This window comes from Sardina pilchardus, chromosome 3 (assembly GCF_963854185.1).
Source record: "Sardina pilchardus chromosome 3, fSarPil1.1, whole genome shotgun sequence".
NCBI classification, from domain to species: domain Eukaryota; kingdom Metazoa; phylum Chordata; class Actinopteri; order Clupeiformes; family Clupeidae; genus Sardina; species Sardina pilchardus.
The window spans coordinates 27,578,268-27,606,160 of NC_084996.1; the positions used below are offsets into that span (position 1 = coordinate 27,578,268).

The 27,893-nt window shown below is 43.6% G+C and overlaps 2 protein-coding genes across 11 annotated transcripts; one reads left to right on the forward strand and one right to left on the reverse strand.

Annotated features, from left to right (window-relative positions):
* The first annotated feature begins 1,150 nt into the window (after positions 1-1,150).
* Positions 1,151-22,605, forward strand: usp7 (ubiquitin specific peptidase 7 (herpes virus-associated)). 10 transcript variants are annotated; one of them, XM_062532627.1, is made up of 31 exons: positions 1,151-2,082; positions 5,237-5,341; positions 5,480-5,678; positions 6,422-6,560; positions 6,745-6,833; positions 6,951-7,059; positions 7,489-7,619; positions 7,910-7,964; positions 8,106-8,186; positions 8,308-8,398; positions 8,767-8,849; positions 9,169-9,278; positions 11,850-12,027; positions 13,061-13,205; positions 14,564-14,694; positions 15,352-15,486; positions 15,857-15,958; positions 16,264-16,411; positions 16,805-16,897; positions 17,005-17,072; positions 17,322-17,422; positions 17,516-17,669; positions 17,793-17,860; positions 18,570-18,678; positions 18,794-18,871; positions 19,022-19,122; positions 19,345-19,444; positions 19,663-19,782; positions 20,482-20,553; positions 20,717-20,807; positions 20,982-22,605. In XM_062532627.1, exons 1-31 carry the CDS (start codon positions 1,998-2,000, stop codon positions 21,086-21,088), a joined length of 3,378 nt encoding a protein of 1,125 aa, XP_062388611.1. In that variant the 5' UTR covers positions 1,151-1,997; the 3' UTR covers positions 21,089-22,605. The 10 variants fall into 10 exon arrangements, with proteins under 10 accessions (XP_062388611.1, XP_062388613.1, XP_062388612.1 ...); XM_062532629.1 differs by having other exon boundaries at positions 18,576-18,678; XM_062532628.1 differs by having other exon boundaries at positions 16,808-16,897.
* Positions 22,606-22,754: 149 nt separating this feature from the next.
* Positions 22,755-26,359, reverse strand: si:ch211-157c3.4 (Lipopolysaccharide-induced tumor necrosis factor-alpha factor homolog-like). The gene is made up of 5 exons (XM_062532637.1): positions 26,266-26,359; positions 24,378-24,438; positions 23,945-24,094; positions 23,463-23,649; positions 22,755-23,348 (listed from the first exon to the last, which is right to left on the reverse strand). The coding sequence occupies exons 2-5, from the start codon at positions 24,421-24,423 to the stop codon at positions 23,231-23,233; spliced, it is 501 nt and encodes a 166-aa protein (XP_062388621.1). The 5' UTR covers positions 24,424-24,438; positions 26,266-26,359; the 3' UTR covers positions 22,755-23,230.
* Positions 26,360-27,893: the final 1,534 nt, after the last annotated feature.

Sequence of the window (27,893 nt, forward strand, 5' to 3'; positions counted from 1 at the left end):
CCACTCAATGACAGCTTGAGATGGAATCCAACCAAACATGGGTCTAAGACTATGAACAAATATTTAGACACTTGATACTGAACCAAAGGCACTTTGCTGTGTCATTTTCCATTGGCCTGTATAAGTTCAAAACATCCTCATGAAAGAACATTTAGATTTGGGAGGGATATTCAAGATAGATTTGTTGATATTTATAACTTTTTTCCTCAATGTTCCAAAAGCATCCTTCATCAAACAAGTAATAGTGTTTCAAAGAGTGTTTCTTATGCATTGGTTAAATTGTAACATAAAACCTCTATAGGCTACAATCATGTTGTTCAAACTATGTAGTTTATCTGACAGCAGAGGGCAGTATTTGTTTACCTGCTTTTCCATGAAATGTACATGTGGCCCTTTGTAGGCCTATTCAGTAAGCTGTTCTTAAGTGAATAGTGATTGATGTAGTCTGTACACGTTCCCTACATTATTTGAGCAACCTATGGACATTAGGCTACATTTATTCAAGTGGTATTTGTAGGCCATTTACCAATATAGTGTCATGATGTGAAAAGTCTGACACTATGCCCATTTCTTAAAATTCATTGTGACAAAAAATGATGCAACTATAAATAGCCGAATCGTTCCAGCTGTGGAAGAGCAACCTCAAATAGCTTGCTTGCTATTGAACCAACTTTACAGTGGATGTTGGCAATGCATAATAACAGCTAGGCTCACCTGTCAATTTAGGCTATAAGAGAAACTCAGGTTCTTGCTCCACACAAACCATGGTGACATTTCTTTACAGAATAGCTAGCTAGAATAGATACTGGATAACATATGACATGAGCTCCGTGTCAGGATTAAAATGAGAAATCAATAGATTACATTCAGTAGGCTAGGCCTAAACAGGATGCACAGAGGTGCATGCATCTTACCAATAGAATTCATTATGTAAAGTCAGTCCACATTCAAAGTGTGGCTTACAACTTTCCGTCTTAGTTGTTACATGTGTGACACTCAAGGGTCGATTAAAAATTAAACTTGCTTTAATTGGTTGACAGACCGTTCCAATGCAGTGCCACCGTAGCCAGCCTAATATGTGGGACTACTTGTGTCCGCCGAGTGTTTAGATCTCCATGCGGATGTGACATTTCAGAGAGGAGCGCGACCGCCATTTTGAGTTTTACCTCAACTGAACATCACAAACCACGGGAGCGGGTGAGAAAGGCTCTGGCCGTGACCGGGCAAAATATTCTACTTAGAATACACATATGAAATGCGACTGCTTAATGAATTTAGCTATTCGATTCGCTAATAGTTCTACTGGAGGTAACATCGAGACAAAACGTATGCTTGCCTGCTTGAACTTCTAAATTAGTGCGATTTCAAATTAGAATCTGGTTTGAATGGATAGCTTTTTTCTACGCTCTCCCCCAGAAGAGGGACAATCGGAGGAGCAGACGGACTGGACATATTGCAGGAAAAGTTCTATTTAGAATTGTTTCGATATATTATTGGTTGTATTTTCTATCCTTTGTCACTCTCGCTAGCTTAGCTACTTAGCATCAGCTAGCTATAAACAGGGTATTTGTTTTCTCCGGCGGCAGGTTGTGGTGTGAGTTCAATTTCACTCACTTCGTGTTCTGCCCCATATCATAGGGGCAAAGCCGGATTTAATTCATCGGGCCTCCCTGCACAGGAGCCCAATTATCCATCCCAGTTAGCGTTAGTATCCCCATCAAAGCGCCGAGATTGGGCGAATAGCGAGCAAATACGTCCGCGTTTCTCTGCCTGCTCCCCCACCGACCTCCTTCCCTCAGTCCCCGGCGCTGACTGCAGAAAAGGCCGAGGTCGTTGTAGAACAGGCCCAGCCGCCTAGGCTCGACCTGTTTACCCCTCCTCCGCATCCTCAAACACCCCATCAACTTCCCCGGACCCCTTTCTCCACGGAACCGACACCAGACAAGGTCGAGGGGAACAAAGACAACAAACATCACAACATCACAACAGTTGCCAACATGAACCACCATCATCACACTCAGCAACAGCAGCAGAAAGCCGGCGAGCAACAGCTTAGCGAACCCGAGGATATGGAGATGGAAGGTAGGACAAGGCCTCATGCAGCTTAAATATTTTTGCAGCGTAAAGGTTTCTTTTTTAAACCCCTAACTAGGTATAAGCAATGCACATAGTTAACTTCAAGGCGACAATGAAATACATGTTGAAGTGATGTTGCTCCCCTCATGGCTAACATCAGTGTGGATGTTTTGACCTCGTTTTGCTTAGCTAGCTAGATTACTAGCCAACTCTAAACAATTATCGATGGGCTAACGGCATGCTAGCAACCACTGGCTAGTTAGCTAGTGAACTGGTCAGTCATCTAGCTGCAGTAGCTCATGACGTTAGCGGGCTAAATGATCTAGCTAGTGTTTTTGGTGACAGATGATGAACTCCGTGTTCCATCATCTCTGTCCAACTCACACACGTTACCTAATAGATTAAAAGGTGGTGATGTTGCAGATACCTATGGCGAATTATTTATTAGCCAACTTGAACATTGCTTTAGCAAACTGGTGTTTTAGCTAACGTTAACCTCAGGGAATTCACTGCAATAAACGTGGCGCAGATAACTAGGCTAGCACATAGGCCAGGCCAGTTACTGAGCCGTTTAAGTATGTCGAATATTTAATTGATGTGGGGACGCGACAGAAACGATTTAGATGGACAATTTGGCCATTCTAAGTAAACTGATTCACAGTAAGTTATTCAACTAATATGTAGAGTTGTGTAGCTATTTAGCTTGGTAACGCTAGCGTTCGCTGACACAACGTTAACGTTAGCTGAATCAATGTAAGCAACACAAGTTATAACGTTAACATTTCATACAATCTCTTTTATTTACTATTGATAAGGGCTTGGTAATTGTCCAGATAACTTCACATCGTTGTTTGTATAGACACTGGACGTTAGCAACCCATCACTCTGGATTAACGATGGCTAAGGTTAGCCCAAGTCGATATCAAATGACGTTACTAACCGCACCACTAAACGCAAACTAGCCTGAACGTTATCAGCTAGCGATGTAAGCTAATGGTAATGTTTTCAACGTGAAGCACTGCCGTCGCCTTTCCGAGTGTCGCAGACTGTGGGTTCGTCTATGCTTCCATTTTCATTCATTTATTTTCAGACTAATGTTACTATTCTCAATGTTTTCAGTTTTGAATTGAGAGTGCGACTGCGGTTAATGCCCAAATCTAGAGAAGTAACAGTTAAAATTAACGTCAACATTGCTCTTGTAATTTTGCATAATGTTAATATAAGATGGCCAGTTACGTTAACGTAACTAGCTTCGACTGGAAACGTTATACAAAGTCCTACTAATATCTAGAATAGTCCGACAAATAATAACGATGCAATTTCGGTCGTAGAAATTAATGCAGTTGAATTAACGGACATATATTTAATCCAATGCCAGTAAGGCTATTTCAGTTAGCGTTCTGTTAGCTTAATTTGGAGGGCCACAGTTCTATCCAAAAGTTGCAGCAAGGGGGAGTGTATGGCAGTTTTATTCCAAGATGGAGGACGTTATTTTGCAATGATCAATTTTGTGCCAGGCCTGCTTGCGTATGTATTTGTTTACTTTGCCATGAAGCCTTGACAGTTTTAACTACATTGCAGTGATGACTCGGTTATGAGCTATGCCGATGTTTTAAAAACAGTAATGTCACTTTCGTTTAACCAGTAAGCGACTGTGTTCGTTTGCTAGCCCGCTAGCTAACGTTAGCTACCTTCACATTTTGCGGTTTTAAGTCAGTTAGCCTGATGTCTAACTAAACGAATTGGTTACCCCACTAAATATCCTGGAAAACGAATGCAGGCGATTGGTGGTCTTTATTTGACAGTAGCAGTATTAACGTTATATGTTTAACCGAACGCCAGTTTGTCTTTTCTATGGGCAGGAGGCCTGTTTATTTCTGATGCCCTAGTTTGTTGTTGGCTTAGGTAGCTCCATTATGGTGATGCGAAAATACTGAGCGGAGCTTAGGAGGCTGCGGCAAGGCCTGCATGTGCAGACATCGACACAGCGCGGGGATTTGCTCGCTCGATCCATGAAACTTCGCCATATTTAATGATAACGTTATTTTTTTTATTATCAACCTTTCACAGCCGGTCGCATTAGCGGTAAATTGTGGTTAAATCGTTCGTTTTTATTCTCCGTGAAATGCACAATTACTTTCAATACCAGTCATACACGGGGGCGTAACGTTAAGTAGTTTTAACTTAATATGTTATTCTTTCAACTGGTCAGTTTTCAGGCCTAGTGCGATATAACAGCCCAGCCTGCAGATAATGTAGATCTTTATGAACATAACTCGCCATCCTTAGGCCTCTTGGATTTTCATGTTGTGATATTAAATTTCATTTATTGACATCAATGCACTAATATACATTGAATAGCTTATTTACCAACACGACATTACAATGGTGTTAATCTGATGGTCCTTATTTTCAATGTAGGAAATATTGTTTATCTGTCAGCATATAAACAAAACATAGATTAGACCAATTGTACCCTTTTACAACACAAACTGTTATAGTAATACTGTATGAGAACCTGATTGACCAATAATGCTGTTTACATGTGTGGGTAGATTATGAAAACACTCTGTATTATTCTATTGTGGGTGGGTCTTAACGAGGCTTATGTAGACAAAACATATTTTTAAATGGCTAGGCCCTACAAGTATGCCATGCAATTGTGAATCTTGTTGGTGTTTAGTAAAGGGAGATGAGCACACTAGATCATTGGCACCTGCCATAGCCAGTTTAATCCACTAGACAAAATGGGGTCAAATTGCAAAACATATCAGAGTACTTTTCCTGTAGCTTTGCTGGATCCTTGTAAATGATAGTTCCTTTGTGTTCATCCTTAAATTGACTTCTATCTATATCAGACTTAGTTGAATTTAATAGTGAGCCTCCTTAACGGTGGGTTGCTGAGACACTGAGGTTATTTTTTTCTGTTTGTGTAATTAAACAATTATATATGTAGTGGTTTGTTCACATCAAGACATCAAGTTCCGATGGGGCATCTGTGCATGTCCCAGCCATGAAATGCAGAGAATGTCAGGTTCATGTTCATGTCAGTCTAATATTTTGTTTTTGTGATACTCTCCCTCCCTCCCTATCTTTTCTCTCTCTCTCTCTCCTGCCCCCCCCCCCCCCCCCCCTCTTTTTCTGTTTTGGCCTCTGTTAGCTGGGGACACAGATGATCCCCCTAGAATCCCCCAGAACCCTGTCATCAACGGGAACATGGCCATGGCAGACGGGCATAACAACACAGAGGAAGACATGGAGGATGGTGAGGCGCTATCATGCCACTTTGTGGGCAGCCGTTAAATCACTTAACATTTTATGGCCTTGAGGTGCTTTATTTGGTATTCGGTGGGTAATGTCAATCCTTCCACCGTTTGAACCTTGTTATGTTTTTTGATGTTAGATACCAGTTGGCGTTCGGAGGCCACCTTCCGTTTTGTGGTGGAGCGCTTCAGCCGGCTGAGCGAGTCGGTCCTCAGCCCCTCCTGCTTTGTGAGGAATCTGCCCTGGAAGATCATGGTGATGCCACGCTTCTACCCAGACAGGCCTCACCAGAAAAGTGTGGGCTTCTTCCTGCAGTGCAATGCAGAGTCTGATTCCACGTGAGTGCAAGCTTCTGGTTTTGGTCGATTAGAACAGTGGTTCTTAAACTTTTTTTGTCTGGCGATCTGCTAAATTCTCGCAACCCCCTCCTCTCCAACTGGCAAAAATAGTTTGACTTTGGAAAGTGTTACGAGATGGGCATTGGTGGCGTAGACAGAAAATGTCTTCTGTCAGAGCTAGGCTATGTCAACACCAAAGGAATTAATGTCATTGGCAGCCTTTGCCAATCTGATTGTTTTCCTATGGATAACTACTCATCCAGTGTATAACTGGTGCCCCTGTGGCAGAAGACGGCTGCATAGTGTTCTGTCACTGGTAAACTCACGCGCAGCGTCTCCTCACCGTGAGAAGGCAGATAGAGATTTTGATTGTGCGTAAACGGTGCATTCACTTTCAGAGGAACATTATGGTAACACTTTGAATGGTAAGCCTACTTCTAGGTGTTCTGAATATCCATGTTTCTTTTAGAAATTGTTCTGTAATTCAGACATTCTTGACGTTCCGACTCCCAGTTTAAAAACCACTGGATTAGAAGATGCTTTTTCAGAAAGTAGGGTCTTGACTTGGACCAGTAGTACCTTTAAAGTGATGGTTTGTTGGCATTGGTAATCATTGTAGTTTGTGTAATGTTTTATAAGTTCTTAAATTATGGATCTTTATTCTTTAGTCAGTGATACTGGTAAGCAAGTAAATCAAGATAGAAATGTCTGACTAACTATGATTGATTGTTTTGAATTTGAAGGTCATGGTCGTGTCATGCTCAGGCAATGCTGAAGATCATCAACTATAAAGACGACGAGAAGTCTTTTAGTCGCCGCATTAGCCACCTGTTCTTCCACAAGGAGAACGACTGGGGCTTCTCCAACTTCATGTCTTGGAGTGTAAGTGCTGCATTGAAGTACAAATAATGAATGAAGCATCTTGCAGTTATTTCTGTCTTGGGTGGCGTTGGTGTGTCGTCTGTATGTTTGTACTGTTAAAGTGAACAGCAGTTGACATTTGGATTTCGACTCTCTGCTCGGTACAGTGTATCATACTTGTTTTCCCATTCTTGTACGTTTCTAGGACGTGACTGATCCAGAGAGGGGATTTGTAGAGGATGACAAAGTCACCTTTGAAGTCTTTGTGCAGGCAGATGCTCCACACGGGGTGGCGTAAGTATTCCTTCCACACCGCTGGCGTTTTCTCAGCGCTCTTGTCTAAAATCTTCCAAATAGTGAAGTAAAAAAAAAAAAGGGCTCCTTGACTATATGCTGTTCTCTCCCCCGCAGGTGGGACTCAAAGAAGCACACTGGCTACGTGGGGCTCAAGAACCAGGGAGCCACGTGTTACATGAACAGCCTGCTGCAGACGCTTTTCTTCACCAACCAGCTGCGGAGGGTGAGGTTACAGGCAGCGCTCTCTCAAATGTGACCCGGGTGTCTGGTGCTCTGCACCTGCACATCAGATTACCCAGCAGAGGCAATCGCATCCCTACTGGGAGTAGTACACTTCTTTGGCTTCCTACAGGTCCTCCCCATGGGGGATAAGCAAAGCGTAGCATGATCCACTAAGGCTAGCATGCTCTTTAACTGAAGAAGGGCTTTGAGATGATTAAACTAAACTCTTCACAGTTTATAGGTCTGTGTACATTGGATCGTATTTGAAAAGAATAATTATTTACCAGTCCCTAGCTCTCTTAATAAGTTAAATGTTATACATGTGATTTCACATAGAGTCCTGGACTTCGGTCCTCAACTTGTGTCTGGCAGTTTCTGAAGGTGCCCATCTTTACCCCCTTCCCTCCACCCCTCTCCCCTCTCCTTTCAGGCTGTGTACATGATGCCGACCGAAGGCGATGACTCCTCCAAAAGTGTCCCGCTTGCCCTGCAAAGGGTTTTCTATGAACTTCAACACAGTGACAAGCCAGTAGGGACAAAGAAGCTGACCAAGTCTTTTGGGTAAGTGTGCTTGTGAAGAGGAGGTGAACTGTACGTGTGTGTGTGTGTGTGTGTGTGTGTGTGTGGTTTTATACTTTACACATACAGATTTTACGTTTGTTAATCAGTCACTTGGACTCTCTGGTCATGCCTGCTTTGGTGTTGTTGCTAGCATTATAATTTCAATTTTCAATTTAATTTCACTTATAGAGCGCCAAAACATTGCACATGTCTCATGGCGCTTTAGAGTGTTAGACTGTAGCTATGGTCTCTTTGGCATCCTTTCTGAGCATCTTCCCGGTTTTTCATAGGTGGGAGACCCTCGACAGTTTCATGCAGCATGATGTGCAGGAGTTGTGCAGAGTGGTAAGTCATTTTGAGACTGTTTGAGATTTATTTCACAAATATTTCACTATCTCAAGGGTCATCGAATGTCTAAACAGGGTGGCTACTGAGCGCATTGAATACTCTGCATTGTTTTGACCTTGGCGGTTGTGTCTCGTCTAGCTGCTGGACAACGTCGAGAACAAAATGAAAGGCACTTGTGTGGAGGGCACCATCCCAAAGCTCTTCAGAGGAAAGATGGTGGTAAGTGGCCCAGCTCCGCATCAGCACTCAAGAGTTAACAACACCGCATCTGCAGTTTCTTCCTCTACACTGCCGATATTCTCCAACGTCCTCTCCTCTCCTCTCCTCTCTCCTCTTTCAGTCCTACATCCAGTGTAAGCACGTCGATTACCGGTCCGAGCGGATAGAGGACTACTACGACATTCAGCTCAGCATAAAAGGAAAAAAGAACAGTGAGTATTGTTCATGGTCTTTTAGTGCGGTTTGCTGTGAAAGCAAATGCTCCGCTGCTGCTGCTGCTTTTGCTGACACTCAAAAAATCTAGCGGTGAGTGTCTTGTCAAGTCGCCCCGGCCTGATTTTCATTGATCTTAAAGTCGATGACTCAAGCCTCGCTGCAAAGTACTACTTCTTCTGGCAGTAGATTGGGCTAGCCGAAGAGAGGAAAAACCCCACTCGGGTAGTATGGGAGTTGGCTGGGGGTTGTTTGGGATGAGGTGCTGGGTTGTTTGGAGGGACGCAGGGAGGGACGCAGGGAGGGACTAGCTCTTTTGTGGGTGCCTATGGCTTATGACTGACATGGCCTTTCCTCTGCCCCGCAGTTTTTGAGTCATTCAAAGACTACGTGGCTGTTGAGCAGCTGGACGGAGATAACAAGTATGATGCCGGAGAGCATGGACTCCAGGTGGGCAACACACACACACACACACACACACACACACACACACACACACACACACACACACACACGAATATGAACCACCTCAACTAGGGCTGTCACTGTTTAACTGATATTGGAACTATAAATAACCCATTAATGTGTCACTATTTTATGCGCATTAGACCATGTTGTAAGTTCGAGTGTGACAGTTGAAATTTGTTCAGACTTGATTTTTTTCCCCACAGCCCAGCTACTGGCCTTATCACCATGTCCATGTATTTTCACTCGCCATCCTTTTTTACCTCTCTCAGTAAATTTGTTCTCCCCCCTCCTCGTTTTTCAGGAGGCCGAAAAAGGCGTGAAGTTCCTGACCTTTCCCCCAATTCTGCACTTGCAACTGATGAGGTTCATGTACGACCCACAGACCGACCAAAACATCAAGATCAACGACAGGTAGCCATCACCATCACCACCACTCACACTCCGTACCAGTGCTCAGTACTTTAGATGTGTCCACTGTTGTAAGTCTGACTGTCACCATCAGAAGTTGTGTGCGTCTGACCATCCTCTCTTACCGAGCGCCAGTGGCCATTCTGATGCGGTTTCTACAAGTGCCCAGAGCCCATTTAGATCATGTAACTGTACTGAAGAGCAGCAGAGAGTTGGTGCTGCTGCTTTCACCGCAGGCGCAGTGCTTTATAAATACCTGCCTCAAAGAGAACGAGCAAGTCAGAGAGAGAGAGAGAGAGAATGACTCAGGGATGGGCATGGATCAGCTGAAGACCGGTTTCCTTCACTCCCCGCTGCGGCCCCACAGGCTTTTTGCATCAAGACGCAAGGAGCCTCGGCTCGTCACTCCTCACTCTCCACCCTCCCCTGCATGCTTTCCGTGCTCTGCACAGTGTGTTCAGGGCTCCGGCTTCCTGGTACAGAACAGCCCTTGCCAGTAAATTCCAGTGAATGTGGATTGTTCAGTAGTGTAGGCCGTGAACCAGGACTGCTTGGTGACCTACTTTACCTGGCGGGCTGATTGAAGGGAACCAGCAGTACCCCTATGGCGGACCTACAGGCAGGTTCAGTAGAAAATGCCCTGAAGACTGAGGAGCTAGTGGTGTGTTTGTACGGGCACTGTACAAGTAGCCACACAAACATGCTATTCCTGTAGAAAACCTTTAGCCCAGTTACATGTCCACAGGTAGGCCAGCTTAAAAAATAGGTTGATTGCATCATATGAAAATTGCAACGACGTGAAAACACTCTCATACCCTATAAGTGACATCATGCTCTGTCTGCCACTCGTCTGTAGCTGATTAAAATGACAAAAGCCTAATGCTTTAAGACTATATGGGTAGCCTATTGAGTAACTTGATGATAGAATGACAAGACAAACCATTTTGTGAAATGATGCATCATAATATGAAACGATGTGACTCCAAAACTGGTCTCTGGCAGCCTAGAAGTGATATCATGCTCTCTCTGCCTCTCCTTGTCGGTAGCTGATCATGCCTCCATTTGTGGCATTCTGAAACATCCTTTAATTTGGGACCATTGTCATTGTTGGGATTTTGCAGCCGGAATTGTTGTTTTGTTTATTCAAAGTCTATAGACTGTCCAAAGTAGCCTGGGTTATTCCAAGTGTCAGATTATTGCACATCATGTTTTACATAACTTTGAATAGCCACTGTATACCTGTGTTTGTTGCCATGTGGTTGCAAAATCCGCTGACTCATTTTAATGCGAGAAATTTGGCTGAAAAGGGCACACGTTTTCCCATGGCCAAAGGGGACCTTTCCCCATCTCTGGCCCATAGTGTTCCTCCCTATAGATGTCCAAGTCCTTGCTGCCGGCCTTCAGAGTAGCAGAAAGTGCTGCATTCTCCTGAGTTGCTGTGCCGTGACCGGTGAAGTTGCCTCTTGTGCTTCCACGGCGCCGGCATGCGTTGCACAACTCTTATCTGCTCTCCTAGTTCTGACATCTTTGTCTGCAGACCCAGCTTCTCCGCTTTCACTTCAAAGGCCCTTAACATGTTCCAGGGTGGATTTTTGTGGTTATTTGAGCTCAATTTCTTCATTTTTTGTTTGTACTTACCTAGTGGTTGTAGTGCACGATTTTAAGGGCGCACCTGCCTATATCAGTCTTGGAGGAAGTGAAATGTGGCTGTGCTTTACTTCTAGCTTTGCTTCTAAATTGGATTCTACACTGTAGAGGTCTGTCTTTGCTGGTCTCTCGATTTGACTAGATGACAATGCAAATGATGACCATTTGATGATTTTAAACAATTCTAGGTCTTGTGTCTCATTTTTATCTATTATTATATTATGCACAGATATAAGCACTCCGATCTGAACTTTCCCCTTTAGACCTGTTAAAAAGCTGCTTTAAGAAATCATAGCTGTGATATTTCTGACGTGGTGATCACACAGTTGGGGTGAGATGCGTTTAAAACGTGAATCATGAATTATATCTTTGACTTGTGGAATTACTTGTGTCCAAGGCGATTGATTGTACTAGGCTAGCATCACAAAACAATGAGATGTCAGGTTTACACGTGTCCCAGTGTTGTTGTGATGACTGTGAGTTGGTTGTTGAAATTCATTATGCTGGCATGCAGTGTTAAAAGAAAAACAAAAGATTATTTCGGTATCAGTGCACTCTTTGTTATGTTAAGTATTGCAATGCAACATTCATTTTCTCCAGCCCTTTAGTCATTTTGTGATGTGCTCAAAACTTACATTTAGCCCAACATTTAATTGATTAAGTTATTTTATTTGCCAGTATGGTCTATGCATTCCAATCCTTCGACTAAAACTGGTGAACAGGTCATACCACAGGCTGAATTTTGAAATGTCTTTGTGATTTAATTGTTGTGTCACGAGGAACGAGGAACTAATACAAAGCGTCTGATGCTGGTTCACCTTTCCCTCCTCACAGAGAAAAAGAGGATCTGAATCCTGTGTGTTGCACACCGCTAAAGATAAGCGACGCTCGATGGCTCTGACTCCTTGTTTACGTGTCTGCCTGCAGGTTTGAGTTCCCCGAGCAGCTACCACTGGACGAGTTCCTCCAGAAGACGGACGCCAAGGACCCGGCCAACTACATCCTGCACGCCGTGCTCGTGCACAGCGGCGACAACCACGGCGGCCACTACGTCGTCTATCTCAACCCAAAAGGAGACGGCAAAGTGAGTGTCACCGAGCCAATAGTGAGGAGCTTTACTTACTTTCACTGGGGGTGGATGGGTGTGCTGTGCATTGATTCTGTTGGGGACTGTGGATGTGTGGAAGAGTTTTGAGACTGTGCCATGAGCTAATGCTATTTTAAAGAACCTGTACAGTAATTTCCTGTGTATTAGCCGTCTTGTGTATAAGCCGCAGGACAGTGTTTTATGCTAGTTAAAAGAAACAAGACCATATCAATACCATATTAACTAAACCCAGTGTATTAACTTATACATTGATTTTGCAAAATGTCTTCAGCTGTAAAGTCGCGGCTAATAGTTGGGAAATTACGGTATTCGTGTTTGTTATTAGATCAATTACCATTTACAGTGGGAGACCTCATTAAGAAGTCAGTCACAGATTTGCACAATATCTGTATGTCTCCATGAAATATTAACAATGACACTGATGAATTTTGTCGCTGTTCTCAAACACAACCACAAGAGATGACTTCTAATAGTCCTTGTGTTTTAAAAATGATATGATTAGGAACAGACTGTGATAAACAAGTGACAAGTTGGTTTTTTTGGTAATGGCTTCCACCTGCCATCTAACTGTCTTATTCTAATTTAGAGGATGCAGCTTCTCTGCAGCAGCTGTCACAACTGACTTAATTGAATTATGCTAGTTCTTCTGTTATTTACCATTAAGCAATGATAGAGATTGGGCCAATTATAGATTTGAGGCTCCAATTTGTTTGGGTTTCTGTCACTGGATTTTGGTCAAATAAACTGCGATGCAGTAGCAACCGAACTGATGGTTGTGAACCTCTGGTTGGAGAATATGTAGCCCACTACCTGATTTAGATCTAAATCTAAATCCGATGTTTCTAACAAAAATTATTGGTGCTTAGATAACATGGCTACTGCACTGGTGTTGACGACTAACAGAAGGCACTTTGTCTTGCGTGCATTATCTGTTGCATTGTTTATTGGCATCTTAAAGCAAAACGTGATAAGAATCTGAACTGACGCCTCTTGGGACGTTTGAACCCCACCTTCGTGTGTCCCTCCTCAGTGGTGCAAGTTCGACGACGACGTGGTGTCGCGGTGCACCAAGGAGGAGGCCATCGAGCACAACTACGGAGGCCACGACGACGACCTGTCCGTCCGCCACTGCACCAACGCCTACATGCTGGTGTACATCCGGGAGTCCAAGCTCAGTGAGTGGACCTCACACACTTGCTCTCTTTCACACACTCAGTCTTTCACACACTCACTCTCTCTCTGTCTCTCACACTCACACTCTCACACATCTCTCTCTCTCTCTTTCACACGCTCAACACTCTCTTTCTCTTTCACTGTCTCTCTTTCTCTTTCACTCTCGCGCTGTCTTGTGCTCTTCTCACGCTCACTCGCCCTTGACACATTCTAGCAGCGGTGCAGAGGCCCGAGATTCTCGTGACACAAATGATATTTTAGTTTGCCATTACTCCCAGCTGAGTCATCGCAAATAGGTTAGTCAGATTTTCTGGAGTGTATTTGGGCTTCTCTCTGTAATGCACTCCGTGCTTGTGTTAATGTGTCATTGCTTCTGAACCCGAACAGTGCTAGGCTGGCAGCATTACATCATATCTGGTAGAAGTTGTCTTCGGAGTTCTTTGTAAAACGAGCAATTTTGCCTCATCCTGTGTGTGTGTGTGTGTGTGTGTGTGTGGCTACTGTTGAGCTCCTGAGACTGTGAGTGTAAGAAACAGTAAGGCTGCTTCTGCGGTTTTGTATGATTTCCATGGTTTTCCAAGGGACTCTTGAAACAGTGTCAAGTAGATGCGAGCTGCCTGAGTGTAGCATGTGAGATTGTTAATGAACACTGTCGGGTAAGGGCATTTAACAATACAGTCACATTGAATTTTGAAAACTAGTCATGTTGACCTTCAGACTTCCCTGGTATTGTGTGTCGTTGCAAGACAGTGCAATCAATCCATTGTTTATTCAGGGAACGTGACTGAGCATTAAGCTTTATTTTTATTTTTTATTTTTTACAGCAATGTCTTGAGCGTCCACACTGGTGCACAGTCAGACTGGGATGGGCATGTGTGAAACGTAATCGCAAAGGGTAGAATGTAATCATGGCACATAAATGGAAAGGAGAAATCTGACTGTGTTGCTGGTTGCCCTCCATGTTATGTTTGAGTGATGTACTGCTGTGTATATATTTTTTGGAAGAGTAAACAGATGGGTGTTTTGTGTAGTCTGAGCAGATCTGTGCATGCGTGTGAGTGAGGGAGTGAGTGCAAGGCTGGAATGTTTTCTGGAGGGTAAACATACAGTGTCTTGTGTAGTCCCCTTGCTCTGTATGTTTGTGAAAGATAGCTGGTACCAAGTTGGTGTCTTGTGCTCTTTGTGTGTGAGAGAAAGCTAGTGGGATATGATTAAGTCTGTCTATGAAAGATGGCTGATGCCATGCTGGTGTGTTGTGCTCTGTGTATGAGTGATATTTTATTCTTTGGAGAATAAGCTGTGTGTGTACGTGCGTGTGTGTGTACGCCCTTTTGACTCTTTGGCTGTGTGTGTGTCCCAGGTGAGGTGCTGCTGCCGGTCAATGACGTGGACATCCCTCAGCAGCTGGTGGAGCGTCTGCAGGAGGAGAAGCGGGTGGAGGCCCAGAAGAGGAAAGAGAGACAGGAGGCCCACCTCTACATGCAAGTGCAGGTCAGTGGACTGGGGAAGCACACATGCTAACGACCGTTCGCTCGTTTGTTTGTTTGTTTGTTTGTTTGTTTGTTTGTTTGTTTGTTTTTCATAATTGACTCTGTCGTTCAGGGTTTTTTTTTTTTTAAGCCGTGCTGGATGACCAATGCGTTTGTGGCTGTTTGGTTGCAAAAGATTTGTGGGCACCTGATGTTAATCAGAAATGATCCCCTAAAGCTTACTTACTGGGGCTATGGAAATGCCAGCCGAGCCAGCTGAGTTATTAATGCTGTCGATGTGTATGAGTCATGGTTCTCTTTGTGCTGTGAGCTTATTGGGATAAATGAACGCTTGCACATGTGTAGAATTATAAACAGTAAAAGGAAGACTGGGGGAATTTGAGCTCCGAAGGTCACGGTGACCTTGTCTCTGGCCCAGTGGCGAGTGTCTCTCTAGTTGTGCCCCTGCTGCTTTGCAAGGCTGTGGGTTAGATAAGCAGAGCTGGGGAGATTTTTTTTTCTTTTTTTTTTGCCCTGAAGAACAAAAGAACATCTAAAGCAGTAGGTCAGTGACTTTATCCCTGCCCTTGGCTCAGCTCAGCGCCAGGGGCTTCTGGGTTGAGCTCATTTTGGATCTCGTCGATTTCCTGACTTTGTGTTTCTTTTTGGATCTTCTCAGATGGTGACCGAGGACCAGTTCTGCGGTCACCAAGGCAACGACATGTATGACGAGGAGAAGGTCAAGTACACAGTGTTCAAGGTGCTCAAGAGCTCCACGCTGGCCGAGTTTGTCCAGAACTTGTCACAGACCATGGTAAGCACTTCTACTCATAACGGCTAAATGTCTCGTCTTAGTGCCATAGATTAGGTGCACAAAATAACGCGTATGTATGCATTTAAATGTCATTCTAACGTAACTGTGTCTAATTCGACATTTTAAGATAATCGTCCTATTGCTAGTCGCTTTGGTTAAAAAGTGTCAGTCAAATGTAATGTAATGTAATATTTTTTAGATTCATTGCTTCATCGTAGGTGTCATGCCTGAGTAAATCTCTTCTTTGGCAGTGTTTAGGTGCAGCGAGTGCACTGCGTTGTCTGTAGCGCTGTGTGAGCTGCTGGACGTAGAGGTCTGTAGAGTGCTGGCGGCGCTGTGCTTGAATGTCTGTTGTATTGATCTGCTGCAGGGCTTCCCACAGGACCAGATGAGGTTGTGGCCCATGCAGGCCCGGAGCAACGGCACCAAGAGGCCCGCTATGCTCGACTACGAGGCCGACTGCAACAAGTCTGTGAGTGCAGCTGCAGCTGCGGCAGCCTCTGCTCCACCCCCCCTGTGTTCACTCGGTGTTGAAAATAGCCCCCCGTGTGTCGACTAGCGCTAGTGTCGTGTTTGGTGAAAGCATGCATCGTTTGTTCGTTCGTTTGTTCGTCCTACCTGTTCACCTGACCCTGTCTGTGTGTGTCCTATAAAAAGCATAGACGAATTCTAGCATCTTTATAAATAAACCTCTTCAGTCATGAGTTCCCTTACTGAGTAGGTGAATCAAGCCTTTCCTGTTCACGGTTCTGTGTTGTATGTTTCCCTTTATTAAAGGGGAAGAAAATGGTTGCTAATACTTGCTACTTGATCACGCAGATGATTGACTTGAGTGACAATGAAAACCCATGGACAATATTTCTGGAAACGGTAGACCCAGAGATGGCTGCCAGTGGGGCCACATTACCCAAGTTCGACAAAGACCGTAAGTGCCACAGTTGTTTGTGTCCAACTTTGCGCCGTCCGTGGTTTGCGTCCATGATCAATCGTGATCGTCATGGATTCCCTTAGCTTACTTTACGTCTAATGTATGAGAAACAATATCATGTGGTGTGCTAGAAGGAATAGGCCTTCCACTCTTGTGGTGGACATGAGATGCTTGTTCACTTAGGTCAAGTAGATGTGCCGACTTGTACACGCTTTGCATTGACTCCCTAGAATTTGATATTTGATCTACTCTTTTGCAATGCCACCGGTGTGTATTGTTCCTCTTTCCACTCATCTAACTGACGTTTGCTGATCGGTTCACACCCCGGATTTGACTTGACACACCTCATATTTTAGCGCTTAGTTGTTTGTCACTGTTTTTCCCCTTCAGATGATGTCATGTTGTTCTTGAAGATGTACGATCCAAAAACCAGAAGCTTAAATTATTGCGGACATATCTACACGCCTATATCCTGTAAAATACGTAAGTCAATCAGCCCTAACCCAGATGAATGCACTGCTTTGCCATACAGTCGGCTGCCTCAAAGCCTCATTTTTTCTAATATGAACTTTTGTTTGGCCCGTGAACAGGAGACTTGCTGCCCGTCATGTGTGAAAGAGCAGGGTTCCAGCAGGGAACTAGTCTTATCCTCTATGAGGTACGTATCCATGGATCCCCCAAAACCTCAAGGGTTTATTTCTGGGATAATGCATATGTGGTTTACCTTATGCAAGTTACTTGGTATTTTGGTAAAAGAATGTAGTAAAGTGATGAAGTTATTCTACTTTTGAGTAGTGTAAGTAGAGTAGTGTGTCTCCATGTTTGGCTGCATTTAGTGAATGTTGTTCCTGTGTGAACGAAGATCACTGTGACTAATGTGCATGCGTGTTGTGTGACTCCATTGCAGGAAGTTAAACCGAATTTAACAGAACGTATACAAGACTATGACGTCTCCTTGGACAAGGCTCTGGATGAGTTGATGGATGGAGACATTATTGTGTTCCAGAAGTAAGGATGGCCTGTTCTCTTGTTGCAAGAGCCAGTCAGACAGTGCTTCCTCTGGGCACGCATACACTTACAGCTGTCACTTTGGCTTTGCAGGGACGACCCTGAGAATGACACCAGTGAGCTGCCCACAGCTAAGGACTACTTCAGAGACCTGTATCACCGCGTGGACGTCATCTTCTGCGACAAAACCATCCACAATGACCCCGGCTTTGTCGTCACACTGTCAAACAGAATGAACTACTTCCAGGTAGAGTGAAGGGGTCAATTGTCCTTTAGAGAGGTTGTGTTTGCTGGTTCGTTTTGTCTTGTCCCATATGACGGTTGATATTTTCCAAGCGTGTGGTCTCACTGGCTTCTTTTGGTTTTGCAGGTGGCTAAGACTGTAGCACAGAGGTTAAACACTGACCCCATGCTCCTGCAGTTCTTCAAGTCCCAGGGGTGCGTTTGTCACACATCTCTCTCTCTCTCTTTCTTTCTTTCTTTCTTTCTTTCTTTCTTTTTTTTTCTCTCTCTCTCTCTGCCTCTTCCTTCCTATGTACTCGTCTTGCTCCTCTTTCAGTCTTTCTGTCTGTAGATTGTCCACCTTTTGTACATCTTTCTGTCTCTTCACTCCACATTCGTCTGCCTACTGATATATCTCTCTGCCAGTGCAGTCTGTTGAGCTGCATCTGTCTCCAGGGTTCCCACGGGTCATGGAATTTTAAGTCTGTTCCAGACATGGAACGTCAGGGAATTTGGTCATTGTTTGGAGAAGTCATGGAATAGCAGGGATTTTTGGAGTGTAACAAGTTTAAATTTACCAAGGCATCTGTCAAAAAGCAATCTTTTCCATGCAGTATTATTCATCATTGAATAATTTCACACATTCCATATATCTCATGGTTGTTATTGTTGGCCTACTTTTTTTTTTTAGTTTTGCCACCTATTTCTCACGCTCTTGCTTCGCGGCGAGATGCCATCACGTCAGACGAGATGCATACTGGTGTCCTAGACCCCAGAGGTCTGTGGTGATCACCAGCATAAGCAGTGCAAAGTTCAAGCTCATTAAAAGTCAGGGAGATTGCCATGTCACTCAGAGTGGGAACCCTGCTGCCTCCCTCTGCCCTCCGTATTGGCTGTACTGATCAATTGCCCTCGTATCTGGCAGGTACAGAGATGGCCCAGGAAACCCTCTCAGGCACAACTATGAAGGCACTCTCCGAGACCTGCTGCAGTTCTTTAAGCCCCGGCAGCCCAAGAAGCTGTACTACCAGCAGGTGGGTGACTGCTCTCTACAAAGCGTTTGCATGAATCCAAGTTTTCTTTGTTTGTTTGTTTGTTTGTTTTTTTACCACTCACTGACTGGGTGTGTGTTCCGCTCTCTCCCTTCAGCTGAAGATGAAGATCACAGACTTCGAGAACAGGCGGAGTTTCAAATCCATATGGCTCAACAGTCAGTTTCGTGAAGAGGTAAAAACAGCACCTCGACACCTATGCCTATGTTTTCTTTGAAGGTGTGCATAGATCTGTAAATACAACCTTTCCTTCCACAACCGCAAATTGATGCATCTGTTCTCCCCCATCCCTCTCTGCATCCCTTGCCTGCTCTTTCTCCCCTAGGAGATAACACTATACCCTGACAAGCATGGATGCGTGAGGGACCTGTTGGAGGAATGTAAAAAGGCCGTGGAGCTCTCTGATAAAGGCTCGGAGAAGCTGAGGTAGGTACCGACCGCCCACGCACCCCCTCCCCTGCACAGCCAGGCTCGCCCTGCCCACCTGTCAGTCGCTTCATTATTACAGGGTTTGCTCAAGGACTTGCTCAGACACCACAGAAAGGCAACCTTTTCTAGTCCCCTCGACTTTCATTTCCTGAACAAGTGTGTCTCTTTCTTTCTCTTTCTTTGTCTGTCTGTCTCTCTCTCTCTCTTTCTCTCTCTCAGGCTCTTAGAAATTGTTAGCTACAAAATTATCGGTGTTCACCAAGAGGACGAACTGCTAGAATGTTTATCTCCAGCGGCCAGCCGGACGTTCAGAATAGAGGTGAGTGCGTGCTGGGCCATTGTTGGCCTTTTTTATGTGCTATTGTTGAAACGAGCTCTTGTTCGTAGAGTGTCTTTGTGCTGCATTTGTGCTTGTGCGTGTGTGTGTGTGTGTGTGTGTGAGGGCCATCATGGGGTGCTGACCCATTTTGTTGAGCTGTTGTCACTGGCTACCATTTAACATGTGTGGCGTCTGGCTGGCTGCCTGTCTGTTTGTAGGAGATCCCTCTGGACCAGGTGGACCTGGACAAAGAGAGCGAGATGCTGATTCCAGTTGCACATTTCCACAAAGAAGTCTTTGGGACCTTTGGTATTCCCTTCTTGCTGAAGATCCGACAGGTGGGTTTGTGCGGATGTCCCAATTATATTGTCTTAACATCAGTATATCAAAGAAAATCTGCCTTGTTGACTGGTATTGGCACATCTGCAAATAATGACATTTGCTGATGACTGTGAATGGCGTTTCTGTTATGTTGCATCTGCACTAGCTAAACTACATAGACTGGCACATTCAGAGATGGTGCTGTGAATGGCTAACAAGTGTTTTTTACAAGCACTACCACTAGTAATTCGCAACAAAATGGATGTAGCCTGGCTTTAAGAATCCTATTGACACACAAACCTATTGTCATTGCAGGGTCTGTAGACTCTGATAGACAATCTACAAGAGTAAGAAAATGTCGGTACATTTGAGTATCACAATATGACCTGTTGGGATAATGTATTGATTCTCAAAAACACAATACATTTGTATTCAGTAGTTTATGTGCAAGGATATGTGGCAGACAGTGGTGCATTTTGTGCTGTTTAAGCAGTCAACCAGTAGAGAGCAGTGTTGTGTTTATATAGATGGTCTGACTCTTCTAGTCTAAACTAACAATGCAACATGTGACGGGAAGTAGTATTTCAATATATTGCCTTGTTTACAGTATCACAATATTGCAGTATGCAACCGCTGTATCATGAGGTTCACCATAATTCCCACAATACTCAATGTTTGGATTAATCTGAGCCTGTGTGTGATGCATTCTATTATAGGGTGAGTCCTTCAGAGATGTCATGAGGAGGATTCAGACCATGCTCGACATCCAGGAGAAGGAGTTCGAGAAGGTAAGCTAGACGTGGATAATCTTTTTTCCTTGTCCCAGATGGAGTCTGAGGGTGTAGTGTGGCAGGTAGATCAGGTAGTCTGCTTAATCTTTGAATCTTGCGATATTGTTTTGTTTGTTGTTTTTGTTGTTGTTGTTGTTCACTGGTACCCTCTTTCCTGCAGTTTAAATTTGCGATTGTCATGATGGGCCGGCATCAGTACATTAATGAGGACGACTACGAGGTCAACCTGAAAGACTTCGAGCCGCAGCCAGGTATGGTTTTCTCTCAGCTCTCTCTCTCTCTCTCTCTCTCCGTCAAATTCAGTGCCGTCGTATTTTCAACAGGATAACGAACTCAAGCCACAGAGGTTGATCTGTAGTTGGACAGACAGTTTGCAAGTGATGGTGGTTGTTTTATCCATGCTGTGTCCCCCTCCTCTCCTACAGGAAACATGTCACACCCAAGGCCTTGGTTAGGACTAGACCATTTCAACAAAGCTCCAAAGAGAGGCCGCTACACATACCTGGAAAAAGCCATCAAGATCCACAACTGAGCAGATTCCACGCTAACGCCACAGCTCCACCCATACTAAAGACTTTAACCAAACCTCTCTTGTGTGCACCACGTTTTAACACCTGCTGAATGGGTACACAGGCACCATGTATGAAGTCTTCAGCAAATGGATTTACCGCTGATGCGTTTTGTTTTGTTTTTCTCCCCCCCTCCCTGCCCCCCACCCCCCTTTTTCCCCCTCCTTCTGAGGCTGTTGAATTTGGCTTCTCTAACTATCGACTGCCTACTGTCACGAAGAATGAATTGGATTTTAGCAAAATGGGAGGACAGTTTGAACTTGTAGATTTGTTTATTTTTTTTCCCCCTTATTTTGGTTTTGTTTTCTCTTTTTTCCCCTTTTTTTTCCTTAAAGAATTGTTACAGCAAGAAGGCTGCTGCATAGTGTTGGAGGGGGTTGGAGGCGACGGAAAGATGATTTGCCATTTGCGGAAACAAGGACACTGATCCTTCAAAAACAAAATTCACTGCGAATGGTCGAAGCTTGCTAGTTGCCCTGAAGTGGTTGTCATTTTTTTTTCTTGGTCCCTTAGTGCAACTAGTCAATTTTCATGTTTACACAATTCTTTCTCACTTAGTTTGGTTGGAGGAATTCAGTTTAGTCTTTTTTTTTCTGCAAATCTTGTATAATAAATAAAACAAACAAAAAATAACAATAAAGATCCACAGCATCTGTTTTAAATAAATGAAAGAGAAAAAAAAGAAATAAATTGTCTGTACTTCATCTTGCACGTTGGCACTTATTATCAAAAGGGTTTACATTTTTTTCCAAAATGTAAACTTTGGTTGTAGTATGATTTGCATATCCCCTTTGGGTTGCTCCCCCCTCGGTCTCGGTCTTAAGCTTTTTTCACTCTTCCCCTCCTCTGTCTCTCCCCTGCCCTCTGCCCTCACTCTGCCTGTCCAGACTCCTCTGTCTGCCTCTGACTCTGCTGTGTTTTGCTGTATCAGAGGGTGAGGCCCCCCCGCCCCCCCAATACGCTCCACATTCACTGTAATTTGCATTGGCAGGGATGCTGCAGGCGCATAGGACTGGTGGTGGAGTGTGTAGAAAATAAAACCAGCACCAATAACCAATACAGACACCTTTTTTTTTTCTAAGTGCAGAAGGAATGCTCCCTAGTGAATAGTTGGCTTTGTAAAGACAACAATGAAATTGTATATTTAAAGAAATCCTGTAAAGTAAAAAAAAACAAAACAAACAAAAAAACTAAAAAAAAAAACAATTTTGTTGGGTACAGATTGATTCAGATGTTCATATTCATTGTGTGTAGTTTTATTTTGGATCCTGACTTTTCCGTTTTATTTTTTATTTTGTTTTCTTTAACCAATTGCAACAGTTTTGTCTTGTTTAAGTGCAGTACGAAGATGACCTGCAGATCACATCTTGGAGTTTTTCCAGTTTAATTCCTCCATGTAGCAGCAGTGTACGACAACTATTCCTGTATATTGCCTTTTTGCTGGAAAATGTATGTTGAATAAAATTTTCTATAAAAATGAGTGCATTAATTGGCATACGCTTAAATGTAGTGGTTTCTACATAGAAGGTAAAGCTTTGCTATTCAATATGAAGTGAGTATTCAAGCTTGGCATCCAGACGAAAGAATGAGTCCAAACATAGACCTTTCAGTAATAAGCCATTCATGTAATGAGAGTTGCAGGAAACATTTTATATACATATGACATGCCAATCAAGTTAACATCCTTGAGATTTCATACATTACCAAATACACATTGATCTTTTATTGTAAATATATTAAGACATTTCTTAAAAATACAGTTTTGCTATTGCACAGTCTGCAGTCTAAGCAGTGCTTCTACTTAGTCAATTTAAGCAAGGTCTTTGCCATTGTCACATCAAAGGTCATTAAGTGCATGTGTTGACATTCATGACTAATGAGAGACATGGCAAGCCTGCCCTAGACAAAGTTAACCAGAAGCACTGATGCAGTGGACTACTCAAGAATATGAGTCACAGTCCTCCATAACCCATAACCAACTTCAGTTTACCTATATGAAAAAACGACTCTGGCTGCTGCAGGAGGTCTCTTTTGACCTTCAGTAAACCAAAGGACTCGACGACGCTACGCTGCGGCTGCCACGAGGCCCAGAGCCAACATGGAGGTCAAGAGCAGCATTTCTTCTTGTCCACGTAGAGAACGCGCTGGCACCGGGGGCAGGTGTGGTAGGCGTCTTTGAAGTGCTTGTGGAGTAAGGGGATCAGGCAGCAGCAGAGCACAAGCCTGCCAACGAGAACACACAAGTGGTCAGTCGCTTGCATCTTTAGAGAGGAAGGAGACATGCAGGGGGACATTTTTGTTAATGTTTTGTGCTTTGCACCTTACAGTGGCTCTTACCCGCACAGAATGAAGACAATGCACATGATCCACGCATACGCTCCAATTTTGTACGTGACCTCAGTGAGGACCTGTTGCTGACAGGTTGGGCAGGTGGTCATCCCCGGGCTGTGGCCTAGTTGGCGATCCTCACTCACAAACCTCTTCACTCCGTCGTCTGTTGGTGCTGCAGCATGACTTGAGCTGACTAAAAGATAACCAGAGTGGATACATCAGCAGAGGTCATTGTTTTGTTTGTTTTTATTAATGTTTTCCAATATTACAATTTTCTAATATTTTTTTCCAGTGTTATTATAGATTTGGGTTGACTGAAGAGGCATCCTTTCAATGGGTTTTCACTTAAAGGTCACTCACACCTAGGCTGACAATATTATGTATGAATACAAATGTGTATTTTAGTGTCTTTCAGGATTTTAACATGGGGAATTGAAGCCTACTGCTGGACTTCCATGCGGATAAGATGGGGAGACACCTGGACTTACCATTTTGTGCCTGGACGGCAGATGTGTAGTGACCCTCATTTGAATCAGATTGTCCGTAAGGCTCGATTGTACTTGATCCAGGTGTGAAAGGTGTGTGCACATGATAGACTTTCACGCCATCACCTCCTCCTCCCCCAGTACCACCCGCCACTTAAAAGACAACCAACCAACATGGCTTTAGACAAGATATTGTAATTGACTTGTTTTCTTTATGTGAAGCATGAATGTGTATGCCTTTGTCAGCAAAACAAACAGGTTTTTTCAGAATTGTGTATATTATATCATGTAACATCACATTGCTTTGAATAAGTATGCATTGTTTAAATGGGCTAATTTAAGATCAGGTGGGTTCTCTGTACTGAATTGCACCAGCATGTCAAGTACTGATGACAAACTGGTTGTGAAGTTTCATGATGAAGATACGGGCCTTTACCTGGTAAGATGTATGGAGGAGGTTCCCTTTTTCCATCTGTGCTCATTGTTTATAACTACAACTGGAACGAAAAGAGACATGTATCAAATCACATTCACAATGGAACATCTTTATGTGGCAGTGAAACAAGGCGGAGTCTCCCTAACAGTCTCCACCTGCGTCTGATGAGCATGGGGGTGTCAGAAGGCCTACAGGTGTGAGAGGTCCTAGATACCACTATGCCTTTCTTCCTTGCTACGCAGTTCAGTATTCATGGGTTTCATCAGGTCCCTTTCCACAGGTGTATTAATCAAGCACCATGCAGGCTGCATTCATAATCAAGGTGCTTGATTGTATACACCTGTGGAAAGGGACCGGATGAAACCCATGAATAGGCAATGTTGCTTGAGGGTGTCTCTAGATACTGATTTACCATGGGCAGCCTGTTCTGATCAAGTGCTTAGTTATCAGAAGCAAAATAGAGCACTGGGTAGGTCTGATAAATGACCACTAGAGGGCAGCAGTGTCATGGAATGGCTTCCATTCATTAAGTCCAAAAACATCCATAATCATTCCAAAATGAATCAGGACTCAACATTTTCTTTTTAACTGGTTTTAAAACACTACATGTGTTTGATTGATGTTTGTTTATCATGTTTCCATTATTGTTCCTGTTTTGTAATTCAGAGGTGAATTAAAACTTCCACAATCTGTCAATCATTCCCGTCCATTGTTCAGGAAGATGGCAAAATGACACACGACACACCAGAAGACAATGGCACCATGGGCCTGGCCCTTGGCAGAAACAGGCGTTTTCCTTCATGCGGTGAAAGTGGAATGCTGCAAAGCCACATGTTTCACTCCTCTACATGCACCTCCATCAAAGTTCCCGAGTGTTTCATTCAGTCTCATTAGTCCCGACTCTATCAATTCCCGTGTCATTCTGAAATGGAGAAGATTTCTCCCTGCACTGTGAGTCACAGAGTCAGAGCCCTGAGGGACAGAGGATTTCTCCAGACTCGAGTGCCTGGGTCCATGCTAATACAGGCCTGCTGCTGTGAACTCAACCACACCCTCAGTACTTTATCCTTTCCCATCCCAAACTTCCTTTTGATATATATACACTATATATACACACATATATCAGTATATATTTCATATGATATAAACAATATAACGCAATGTACAATCTACCAAATACCATGAGAATATTTGGCATGAAAAATAAACCGGATTGAATACCACCTTAAAATACTGTGGTTACCTGAACTATTAGGAGCACATTCTTAAGGCATAAGAGACAAGTTATCTTGTGTCAGAGGAGAATGAAATGTCTACAGTCTGAGACAAAAAGAGTCAGAGGAATCCACAGACTAGCCCTTGACCAAGGTGTGGTCCCGAGACAGCATCAGAGCCATTGTAGCTGAATGGTGAGGGTTGCACAATCCTCACTAAACACACCTGCTTCAACACTATTGTCTTTGACATCTGATAAAAGGCAACATTTGTCATCAAAAACATTTGCTGATACTTGATATTTTATTGATATTTCTCTCAGATGCTGACATCATATTAACCTATTTGTATCTTATTTACAGCGTAGCATATGTCTCTTGTGTGCAATATCTACCATGAATACTACGAATAATAAAAAAAAATCTTGACTTGCTCTGTCAGTCTCAGAGACTACAAGAAAAATGTGAGATTTTCCTAACCTAACCGAACCGAACCGAACCGTCTTTGCAATTTTCTCAATGAAACCTGACAAAACGTCTCAAAACTATACGAGACCCATTTATGTCAAGTGTTCAAGAGCTCTTAAACCACTTTGAGGACAAACATAAAGATGAGTAAACAACTTCTTAACAAATTCAAGGCCCGGCACAATTAAAGAATCCAATCGTCTTACCTGTACTCTGTGATTGTGTCCAAATGATCTCTTGTACTCCTGTCCAAATGATCGCACCAGATAGACTGAGCCAGGTGAGCTTGTGCACCTAGGCTACTCTCCATCCCCACCCACACCTGTTCTCATGAATATTCAACATGGCGTAGATCAGGAAAGCGCAGATCTTGCCAGTTAGACTAGACTCAGCCTTGAACGTGTTACATTGGATCCTGCCCCTCACTCTCTGCTGAACCTGTTTCTCTCTCTGCAGTGCATACTTGTCAGGTTGGTCATAATCATAGGCCTTAACCTGCTCCACAGAGCAAAGAGCTGTGAGGTTCCGATTCTATGCAAACACAGAATTCTATACAGCATGGTTATATTTCCCAACGAATTTTGTAACCCAATAAACTTCTTGAGAAATCTGTCAGTCAGAGGAAGAAGTGTACTCATGACGCTATAAGGTAGATTCTGAGCTGACAACAATAGGGACTGAAGTGATGCCTTTTTATTATTATTATTATTATTTTATCTTGCCTGTTACCTGACAGCTATAATATATATTAAAATACTGTTATATAATATAATATCTAATCAGATATCACTGCCTGACACTCTCACTCTGCCTGACACTCTAAACACAGATTAAACACAGATAAAGTCAGATGCTTCAAACACTGCTAATATTACTTTTAGGCTACACTATTTGAGTGTGTGTGTGTGTGTATGTGTGTGTGTGTGTGTGTGTGTGTGTGTGTGTGTGTGTGTGTGTGTTTCTCTCTCACACAGATGCTCCAAACACAGCTAATATTACTTTTAGGCTATAACATTTGAAAATGTGTGTGTGTGTGTGTGTGTGTGTGTGTGTGTGTGTGTGTGTGTGTGTGTGTGTGTGTGTGTGTGTGTGTGTGTGTGTGTGTGTGTGTGTGTGTGTTTCTCTCTCACACAGATGCTCCAAACACAGCTAATATTACTTTTAGGCTATAACATTTGAAAATGTGTGTGTGTGTGTGTGTGTGTGTGTGTGTGTGTGTGTGTGTGTGTGTGTGTGTGTGTGTGTGTGTGTGTGTGTGTGTGTGTGTGTGTGTGTGTGTGTGTGTGTGTGTGTGTGTGTGTGTGTGTGTGTGTGTGTGTGTGTGTATGTGTATGTATGGGGTCTGTCTGTGTGCTCTTAATACTCTCTATACAAATAAGATCTTTCTTGCTACTGCAAGAAAAAAAATGTAGGGAGCATAAAAGAAACAAGAAAGCCCAAGCTACTAAGACAGTAGCCCTGAGCAGGTCTCTTAAGCCATGCCCTTCAGCTTTGGCTCCAAGCTAGACATAGAACAATAACACTAATAATTAAGTGTCACTTACACATACTACAACATCAAACGGAAATGTTAGACCACGGCTCACTGCCTCCACCACATAGATTATCTATAGAACTTTTGAATGGACACATGCACTGGAGATCGGGTAGTGATGGGAGGCTGGGTGGTGGGATGGTCTGTGTAGGTCTGTGGTCGCAGGGCTGGGCCCAGTCCCAAGGAGGGTGTGTCTGGGAGTGGTGGCTGCAATATGTCATGTCTGTGTCACCACCGTCAAGCCAGCCGTCAGCTGTGGTGGTAGGCTTGCCGCGCTCACGGCTCCACGGTTGCGACTGC